General features: G+C 36.9%; 1 protein-coding gene across 1 annotated transcript; it reads left to right on the top strand.

Moving 5' to 3' along the window:
* The first annotated feature begins 2,110 nt into the window (after window positions 1–2,110).
* Window positions 2,111–10,093, top strand: LOC137950122 (uncharacterized). Its single transcript, XM_068796502.1, has 18 exons — window positions 2,111–2,429; window positions 3,128–3,250; window positions 3,343–3,468; window positions 3,559–3,621; window positions 4,705–4,812; window positions 5,404–5,481; window positions 5,785–5,877; window positions 6,462–6,548; window positions 6,842–6,943; window positions 7,181–7,300; window positions 7,614–7,676; window positions 7,823–7,953; window positions 8,467–8,548; window positions 8,650–8,708; window positions 8,795–8,840; window positions 9,276–9,367; window positions 9,480–9,549; window positions 9,626–10,093. The coding sequence occupies exons 1-18, from the start codon at window positions 2,184–2,186 to the stop codon at window positions 9,695–9,697; spliced, it is 1,761 nt and encodes a 586-aa protein (XP_068652603.1). The 5' UTR covers window positions 2,111–2,183; the 3' UTR covers window positions 9,698–10,093.
* The last annotated feature ends 268 nt before the right edge of the window (window positions 10,094–10,361 follow it).

The following is a 10,361-nucleotide window of genomic DNA, read 5'->3' as shown; positions in this document are numbered from 1 at the left end:
AAGAGAAAAGAATAAAACATAGCAGATTGGACATGAGAGAAAATGTATTATAAGTACCCATTAAACCACCCAATTGATTGCACCGAAGAAAATAGAAGGAGCGATTTATGAAATCTGACAAACTAGTCTAGTGTTGACTCCTACATTGATATTGATGATAAGACAAACTTAATTGAGCTAATAACTTACAAATCTAGTATTTCAAATAGTTAACCTTCAAGAGCATCTTAAGGTCTATAGCTTCAAAGCCAAAATGAAGACATCAAGCAAAATTGAAGAAAAAATCTAGATGAAGCACCCATAAGGAAAAAGACTTGAGTTCAAACATCAAGGCATACATTTAAACTCAATCAATTTATGTAAGAGAGTATTCTAAATCCTATTACTTAAGTACTTGTGTGATCAGAGTTTTAGGATTTAATTTGTATATAGACATGTTTAGAATCATCATACATATTAGTTATAAACATTTAAAATACTTAGAGAGAAATTACCATGTTTTATAAAGACATATTTATTTGGAATTGGAATGATCGATTAGTCACTGAGTGTGATCAATCATCTAGAAACTATGCGAGCCAGAAATATAAAGCATGATCGGATCAACTATAGTCGATTGATTGATCATCCAGTACATGGTTATTTCATGCTATAATGCATGATTGATCATCCCTCAAAGATTGATCGATTATAGCTGTCCAAGTAAGGTGAATTAACATGGAATGATTGATCATCCCTCTAGATTGATCGATCAGTTAGAACCTTGCCAGTAAGGGACTTCAAGTATGATCGATCATGAAAATACACTGATCGATCATACTTACTATGCATAGCCAGATGGAATCTCGATTAATCGATCAACTTAACATTTCTAGACCAATGGTAACATATTGATCGATCAGTCCATCGATTAATAAATCACTGTCTGATAGAAAAGTAGTTACTATGATTGATTAATTAATCAACCAACGGTCTACTTTTTGCCAACGGGCAAATAACGGCTAGTTTGTGTTGGGGAAACTATAAATACCCCACCAAACCATGAGTAAATAAGTGAATGAATATTAATTAGCATATTCTCAAACCACAAAGCTTTATCTTGCAAATTTCCACAAAAAATGTTTTAGTGAGAAATAGAGAGAGTCATACAATTGAAAATCTTCTACCTCTTTCAATCATTCCTGCATACATCATAGTACAAACTCTTCGACCATTCCACAATGTGCCACAAAGGAGGAGGCAATTTGAATTTCTCGAACAGAAATATCTCTCCAAGTAAGGGTGTAAATTTTTTCTTTTCTTTTATGTATATTGTAAAAGGTTCATCTAAAACCTATTAATCTAGATAGAAAGGTCTAGGTAGAGCTAGAATCTAATAACATTCTCTTGGGTAGATTGGTTTGTGTAAAAATCGTGTATTGAGTTACACGTGGCCAAAAAAAGTTTAAATTTCTTTGTATTTTTTTACTTTTTAGAGTGTAATAGTGGAAAATTTTCAAACAAGAGTTCTTAAGCAAGGACTACCACTAGGGAAATATTAAGATTTTTTTTGGTTTCAATAGTGTGTGCATATATATATATATATATATATATATATATATATTTATTTATTTATTTATATTGAATTGTTTTTATGCATGATATTTTGATTATACGCACAAATTATTTTAATTTTTAATTTCGGTCCCAATGACCCTTCTTAAATTATGTGCAAGATATTGAAATGACTAAAATCTCAATTTTAAAGATGCATTTGATAGTATACTTGTAGCACATTATATAACGATGGACGTTTAATCAATAAAAAACAAATACTTTAGTTAGCATATCGTGAATCAGCAATGGAATTACTCACGGGAAGGCCTAAAATTTTCCAATTATTTGGAAATTCAATTATTTTCTTGGGTTCCAAACTTTTCTTTGCAATGCTCTGCATGTCAGATGGGTTGTCCCACTAGGCACCAGTTGCAACTTCGCACCCTTCACATTCGCCTGGTCAAGATCGACGGTCAAAAGCTATTCAGGTTATGATTGACGGTTCAGATCTCCAGCGAGAATATATAGATAGTACTGGTGGTCCAATATGTTTTGGCGTTTATTTTCTCGTTACTTCTGGGAGGTACGGACTCTGCCAGTGCTCAAGTCGGGGCTGAAGAGGAAAGGCCTTTGTTTTGCCGGTGACCATGGCGGTGGAGACGGTGAACGGGACCATCGAATCCTTAGCGGTGCCGAATGGTGTTGCCCAAATTGGACGCTTGCCGAATGGTGCTGCATCTCCGGGGAAGAAATCCAAGGTCAGCGAGCGTCGTCGTCGACGGAGAAAGCAAAAGAAGAACAGTAAAGCATCTTTAGCCTCTGGTGAGGGAAAGGATGATGGAGAGGAGAGCGATGCTCCTGATGAAGGCAAGGAAAACGCCGACCCCCAGCAGGTAAACTCGTTCTCTTTAGCGGTTAGGGTTTTGTTTTAGGAAATGAGAATGTCATCGAGGATAAGGCTACTGTAAGTGGTTTTAACATGTTATGGCTGAGAATTGTGATATAAACGAGTGAGAATGCTAGATTGGAATTCATTCTAATCGATATTTTTGGCTATCAGGGTTTGTTGACGTTATGATTCTTAGCCATTTTTTTCCCTTTCTTTCTCATGGAGAGGTCAACCTTCTGAGTCATGATTTTATGCGGTGACGTTCAAATTTTTTTAGTTAGTTTGAGAACGTTTAGACAACCTTGTTTATGTTTCTTGAATGCTTACCTGTTTTCTTCTTTTTCTGTTTCAAACTCAAGCATTTTATATTTAATATTTCCAATTGGTTACCATCCACACATTCGTTTTCTCTATCCTTCATTCCTCGTACTGGTTCCACATTCCCTGAAAATTTATCATTTCTTTTACCCTCCATTTTTTCCAAGAAATTATCTGAGCAACTTAAGGGCATTATTTTCTGTAGCCATCATCCACTAACAGGAATTGTTATAGTTCTTTGATTTTTTATTTATTGGCAATAGGAGAGAAAATTCGATTACCGTTCATTTTCCTTGATTGCATACCTGATTCCTATTTTATTTTTATTTTTTATGAAAGCATACCTGATTCCTATTTGACAGCTTACTTGTTGGATGTTAGCAGGCTCTTGAGCAAGTCGAGATTGAATATGTACCAGAAAAAGCAGATTTTGAGGATGGTCTGATTGAAGACTTTAAGCACATCTTTGAGAAGTTTAGCTTTAGCGATGCAGCTGGTGATAGTGAAGTATGAGAAAGAACTTACCTTTAACTAAACCTTAATGCCTATTGATGATTTGGGATGTTTTGTTACTGAAGATTATGTTATTGTATTATCAGGGGAAAGAGAAGCTGGATGATGCAGCTACTGATGCAGCAGCCAAAAAGAAAGCAGACTCCGACTCAGAAGAGGAAGACGAAGATGCACAACAGAAAGAAAAAGGAGTTTCTAACAAGAAGAAAAAGGTTTCACAATTGCCTTATTCTTCTGGCATCTCTTGCATTTCCTTCATTTTTGTGTTGTAATTATTCTGGTAATTGTTTCTGTGTTTTCAGCTTCAAAGGCGAATGAAAATTGCTGAGTTGAAACAAATTTGCTCAAGACCTGATGTTGTTGAGGTATGATTATGTGTTAATTAATTATCTTATATTTTTCTTGCTTCTTGTGAGTTGCTCTCACCTGGGTTCGATCCTCACTCTATTCTGTAGCCATTCAAGTACATGCGAGTGGATACTTGTCAGCAAGAAAGTTTTTTTCTAGGAATTAAGTGCAAGTGTGTGGTTGGCCTTGGCTCAATGGCCACATGGGAAGTTTCTAGTGTGAGGTCTTGGGGTCTAAGTCTCCTAGGGTATAGAGCATAGAGTGTGTAATCAACGTTGAAGAGAGAGCTTATGGTCTCAATGGTTTTATCTGGGCTTCATGTTATAAGATGATACATATTCTTTAATTTAGCCTATTTTTCCTTGGCACATGGACTGCATTCCCATGACGAGGTGAAAGCTTTTGGACCTAATTTTTATATTAACTCAAATAGATTGTAGCAAACTGGATTGGGCTTTATTGTTGGCTTTACTACATACCAGAGTTGCTGTTTAGAACTGAATTCACAATATGAAATTAAGAATATATAGCATGTTGAGGATAAAAGAGGGATGTGCCTTTTGCATCATGTTTTTGCAAGAGAACCTGCTCTGTAATATTGGGAAGTGGCATTTTTTGGCATCAGAAGATCACTGGGTTTCCTTCTTACTTGGTCTGTTAAACTAAAGCAGTCATAATGATTGTTGATGTAAACTAATTCTCCGTGCTGATATATAGAAAAGCAAAGTGACCTCTATTGCAATTAATTGTTATTTTATTGTCATTATTTTGATCTATTAGGTCATAGTTGTTATCACATAAATCTTACTAAAAATGAGCATGCTGTCCACGTTAATGACATGACATATTTCAATTTGTGGCTGCTACTTGTTTAACATTTTCATATATTTTCTTATTATATAGGTTCTAGTTTTTTTTTTTTTTTTGCTATTGAACATCATTCTTTTGCATCATGGAGAAGATTGTGGGATTTAATATCTAGATGTTACAGTGAAGTTGCTGTTCTTAAAAGTAAAAAATAAGAAAGTTATCCAGGTGCTTGTGATAGTTCAGCTGTCTTATTTCTTTTTACATGGATTCCGTGATTTCTTATTTTCCAGGTTTGGGATGCAACGGCTGCGGACCCTAAGTTACTTGTGTATCTGAAATCCTACAGGAATACTGTCCCTGTACCAAGACACTGGTGCCAAAAGCGAAAATTTTTACAGGTCAGTGACTGCAGTGAGATATGAGATGATAAGAAATTGGTACAGGCCTTTTTGGGGAAAAGAAATTGTTACATAAATCATGTGGTTTAAGGGTGCAAACTGAAGGGGGCAGAAGGGGTGAGGGATGATAAAAGTCCATACGGTTTCACCCCTCTTATACATATATGTGGTTCTTGCAGGGGCCCGCTGTAACTATCATGGAGCCAGGACATGTCACCGTGTTTGCCAAAGGGGGACCTTTGAATGGTTTCTCTTTTGATATAATGCTAGGGTGGGTGGGGTCTAGTTACCTATGTTTATGGCCATGTTTGAACCAAACAGTTCATTTAGGTGTGCCCGCACCATGTCCCAAATATTGGAGAATTTTGGCTAGTTGGCTTCCTTATCTTTCTTCACCTCAGTGATTAAGGCGGATTTTAAATTTCAAAATATCTATTTTTATTTATTTGTTGGGACTGAATTTGTTCTTTTTATATTGCAGATGTGGGCTGTTTCTATGCCTATTAAATTTTCATTTAGGAATGGCATAGTTAGGTTTTAATAAAAAATCTATTAGGAATTCAGATTTAATCTTCTATTTCCACTATGCAGGGCAAGCGTGGTATTGAGAAACAGCCTTTTCAACTTCCAGACTTTATCGCTGCTACTGGAATTGAGAAAATAAGACAGGTATTCAGTGGTATTTCAATCTGCATGATCTCAGAAGCTTGAGGACAGGAACCACATCGATTTAAAAAACAATATTTAATTAAACTCTTTTCTCTAAAAATGTTTACTGGAACCTCTCCTTTCATCCTACAGTCTTTTTCTACTTATGACTTTGAATTTTCTATAATTCTGCCTTCTGTGCGTATTTCCTGCAGATCCTTCACTTTCTTTGTTTTTTAGAATGGAATTTTGTAACTATGGAACTAAAGTCTGTTCTGGATTAAACTTTCATACTGTTCATCTTATTCTCAATTTCATATGTAGGCATACATTGAAAAGGAGGATAGTAAGAAGCTGAAACAGAAGCAACGTGAACGCATGCAACCAAAGATGGGAAAAATGGATATTGATTATCAGGTTTGTATGACATATTGTTATTGTGAAGTTGAGTCCAAGGTCCATTCCAAAATGACTAGCCAACTTAGAAAACTTTTTTTCCAACTAATAAACTCAAGATCCTTGTACTCATTAATCCATGTGGAACTATTCTTTAAGACTTCCCCTCACGTGTATGCCCTCTTTTGATGGCTCTACAAGTGGATAGTTTAGGTGTATGCCCTTTTTTGGTGGCTCTACAAGTGGATAGTTTAGGTGTAGGCCCTCTTTTGTGGCTCTACAAGTTGATAATTTAGGTGTAGGCCATCTTTTGTGGCTCTACAAGTAGATAGTTTAGGTGTAGACCCTCTTTTGTGGCTTTACAAGTGGATAATCTAGGTGTAGGCCCACATATGAGTACCGGCTCTAATACTATGTTAAGTTGGGTTCAAGGCCCATCCCAAAATGACTAGCCAACTTAGGAAACCTCTTTTCTAACTAATAAACTCAAAATCTTTGTACTGACTAATCCATAAGGGATTATTCCTTAACAGTTATCTTAATAAGTGTAGGGAGAGTAGAAGAGATTTCTATAAAAATGCTGATACCACTTTTTCATTTGTCAGGTTTTACATGATGCCTTCTTTAAGTATCAGACAAAGCCAAAGTTGACGACACAAGGTGACCTGTACCATGAAGGGAAAGAGTTTGAGGTGATTTCTGCATTCACTTTATATGTGATTTTGAATGTGCTGGGCATTCTTCATTCACATGGTTGATGGAAAATTGGGTGCTCTTGTATTTCTGCTGGTTTGTTTTCTCTAATGGATTATTTTTTATATTATAATAAATGGATTATGTAGGTCAATAAGAATTATTTTGGACTACTTTATGCCGACATTGTGTATTCTCTGTATTTCGTGTGCTAGATCTTTTTGCCTTCTTTGGTTTTTCCGAGTTGTCTTATTTTTTAACCTAACAATTCTCTTTTGTGGAAATTATACAGGTGAAGCTTAGGGAGATGAAGCCTGGGCTGTTGTCACATGAACTCAAAGAAGCTCTTGGTATGCCTGATGGTGCTCCTCCTCCATGGCTGATCAATATGCAGGTTTATCCGTCTCAACCATCTTATATTTCTCTTTACACCTTCAATTGCATTATGCTGCCACACCTTTTCAAATTATATTTGTTTTTGAATTGTTTATTCTTATCATGTCATTAAAGTTGTGGCAAAATCCTTTACGAGTATCCTGTTGTTCTGCTGGTTTAAACATTTGGTTATAGAATATCTTAGTACAACTTGTGCCCATCTATAGTACATCTGAACAAATTTTATCTATTGCAGAGATATGGGCCTCCACCTTCATATCCACATCTAAAGATTCCAGGATTGAATGCTCCAATCCCACCAGGTGCTAGCTTTGGTTATCATCCTGGAGGCTGGGGCAAACCTCCTGTTGATGAGGTGAGTTATTGGTATGGGGACAATGGGTTCCTTGCAGCAAGACAAGACACACATTTACTTGTATAGCACAAAAAAAAAAAAAAAAAAAATTGGGTCGTAAATTTTTTGAATAATTGGGGGGTTATGGTTCCTAGCTGTTGTTCAGGTTCAGGTTTAGGATTGATACCATCAGGACATTTGGTGTACCTGATCTCAACCAGGAAAATAAGGGTCATTTGAGGGTTGCCTCCCTAGTTCTTGGATCTAGTTTTTGGTTTGATTTCTTGCGATACTTTACTGCTTTGCTGATATTTTTTCATATTTTGTGAACTAGTATGGACGTCCTTTGTACGGAGATGTTTTTGGGGTTCATCAACAAGAGCAACCAAACTATGAGGTAGTTTTGTGTTTCTTTTGCTATGTGTCAAATGTCAAGCTTCTAAAGAGATATAGGATGTATGATGCTTCTGTATTGAGAGGTTTTGGATGAGAGTAGATGCTTTCTATTTAGTGAAAGCTTTTCTTGTTGCCTTCAAATGTTAGGAAGAGCCCGTGGATAGGAGCAAACACTGGGGTGATCTGGAGGAGGAAGACGTGAGTGAAGAGGAAGAGGAGCCTGAGATAGAGGAAGAAGAGTTGGAAGCCGGCATTCAGTCTGTTGACAGCCTATCCAGGTACTGTTACTCTCCTATCTCATGTTTCCTTCCCTTCTTGTTACAAAAGATCTCTGCATTTAGTATTTATCGGAAAAACACCGGTACTACTGCTGATAGTAATAGTTTATAGAAAGAGCACAATTAGTATCTTTAGATTGATTGCAGCAGACACCCAAGGCATTCCGGATACCGGTGAAACTTATGCCAGGATCTCTTGTTAAGAGAATCGCAGATGTGGCCATATACAAAGGATTAACCTACTGATACATAGTATTATCTCCATTCTCTTTAGCAGATGTGGCCATAGTGCTAACTGAAAGATTTCTAATGAGGCATACAAATAATCAACCTACTGATACATTAGTATTATCTTTACTTGAGTGAGATAATTGATATAAAATAGTGTTGGGTCTTCTGGGCATTATGTGGGTAATCATAGCTGCATGGTTCTTTTGATGATCTGGTCATCGTTTTTCTTTCTTTTTGAAGGAAGAGTGGTCATCTTATCATTGAGTAATTTGTCTCTTACAGTACACCTACTGGCGTGGAAACACCTGATGTTATTGACCTCCGAAAACAGCAGCGGAAGGAGCCAGATAGACCACTGTATCAAGTGAGTTGAGCGTTTTTGCCGTGAACTGACCTGGTGATTCCTCAATTAACATGTGGCTTTAGCAAAAATGAACTGACTTGTTCTTCTTGTTCTGTTGGTAGGTGCTTGAAGAGAAAGAAGAGAAGATTGCTCCAGGGACTTTGCTTGGAACAACACATACGTATGAATTTTTTATTTCCTTTATTAGTCTCATACGATTTTGATTAAGTTTTGACTAGTCAATTGTGTACTTTGTGTGGGGTACAGGTATGTGGTTGGAACTGGTACACAAGACAAGCCGGCTGCCAAAAGGGTGAGTTGTTTGCGTTTTCTAAGTTGTGTTGATAGAGATGCAGGAGGATTATTTAATTTCTGAAAATGTGTCCAAGAGTTTTAGGCTGTGTTTGGAACACAGAAAGTGGAGACAAAAGAAAAGAGGTTTAATTTTGATTTTCTCTCTTACTTTCTTTTCTCTCAATGATTCTCTGATGCCAAACAACAGAAAATTCCTCTCCCATTTTCTTTTCTGTGGGTTCTAAACAAGGCCCTTAAGGTCATTGAAGGCGGAAACGTACCGGTCAAGTATATGCATTGGCCACATGTTGTTTATTTGGTTCTGCATGCACGTGTTATTTGGAAAATGAAATTAACTACTGTCATTTAATCACATCTCCACTTACATGAAATGAAACAGGTGCTCTTTTCTTTATTTTGTGACACAGAAATTCTGACACGTTGAGTCGTACAGGTTGATCTGTTGCGAGGTCAAAAAGCAGATAAAGTGGATGTCACTCTGCAACCAGAAGAGTTGGAGGTTATGGACAATGTATTGGCGGCCAAGTAAGTGGAATTTCACTATGGTTCTTTGGTAGGCAATATCCTGTTTTTTTTTTTTTTTTTTTTCTAATGTAGGACTTGGCCCGATAATGATAAATCTAAATTGTTAAAATAGGTATGAGGAAGCTAGAGAAGAGGAGAAGTTGCGGCACCAGCCAGAAGATCTGAGCGACATGGTTGCTGAGGTATATATTGTAGACTCAGCGTCTGTTATTTTCTATCTGCACGGTTGTTTTTTAACAATGAGAATGGATGGTGCAGAACGAGAGAAAGAGGAAGCGAAAGATGCAAGAAAAAGAAGGGAAGTCAAAGAAGAAAGATTTCAAGTTTTAGGAGATACTCTGTTCCCACCTGCGTGCTGTTCGGGAGCATATTGTTTCCTCTCTCTGCATATACAGCTCGCCGGAGGCACTTACGTATCTGGTCAAAAGATGGTGATGCTGTGAAATGTAATCAAGGAATATACATGTATCTTGGAGAAATTAGTCCGCGTAGCTTGTAAGCTCGTTCGATGGACCTTTGTCGTGGTGGTCGAGTGGCATTGCTCCGGATTCCGGTTGTTATGACATGTTGGTAATGCGAGAGGCAGCTAAATGTGGATGATACAATGAAAGATAATGCCTGGTGAGTAAGTAGTTATATATGGACAATGAAGATAATGCCGGAAATGTAATTTGACAATGGTCTATTGTTCCTTAAGCCTCAAGTCCGAGTTTTATTTATTGTTAACTAAGCAAATTAAACTGAGGTATATGCAACGTAAGTCTCAGTCTATTCAGGAAGGGGCTTAAATATATCCAAACTGTCTCATACATAATAATGGCTATAATCTTCCTCTTACAGCCCCAGTGGTACTACTCTCTTGTGATATAATGCCTAAAACAACTGAGATAGTGTCACTGCTCTAACCATTAAACTTAAAAGAAGGGTTAATGCCTTGTATGCTTCTGAAATATAACATTAATGCAAGTGTAAGTTAGGTTAAACTAACGAGTAG

This window comes from Aristolochia californica, unplaced genomic scaffold (genome assembly GCF_029961685.1).
Source record: "Aristolochia californica isolate CCGP_79_NKW_82.1479 unplaced genomic scaffold, dmAriCali1.0.hap1 SCAF_14, whole genome shotgun sequence".
In the NCBI taxonomy this organism is placed as follows: Eukaryota; Viridiplantae; Streptophyta; class Magnoliopsida; order Piperales; family Aristolochiaceae; genus Aristolochia; species Aristolochia californica.
Note: the sequence above shows the minus strand (reverse complement) of the source record. Positions and strands in the feature narration are given on the sequence as shown.

Excerpts from the sequence above, each read along its gene's own strand:
- LOC137950122 (XM_068796502.1), top strand. The coding sequence starts at position 2,184 with ATGGCGGTGGAGACGGTGAACGGGACCATCGAATCCTTAGCGGTGCCG. Across the intron at positions 5,482-5,784 it reads GAATTGAGAAAATAAGACAG|GCATACATTGAAAAGGAGGA; the intron begins GTATTCAGTGGT and ends TTTCATATGTAG. Across the intron at positions 7,954-8,466 it reads TCTGTTGACAGCCTATCCAG|TACACCTACTGGCGTGGAAA; the intron begins GTACTGTTACTC and ends TGTCTCTTACAG.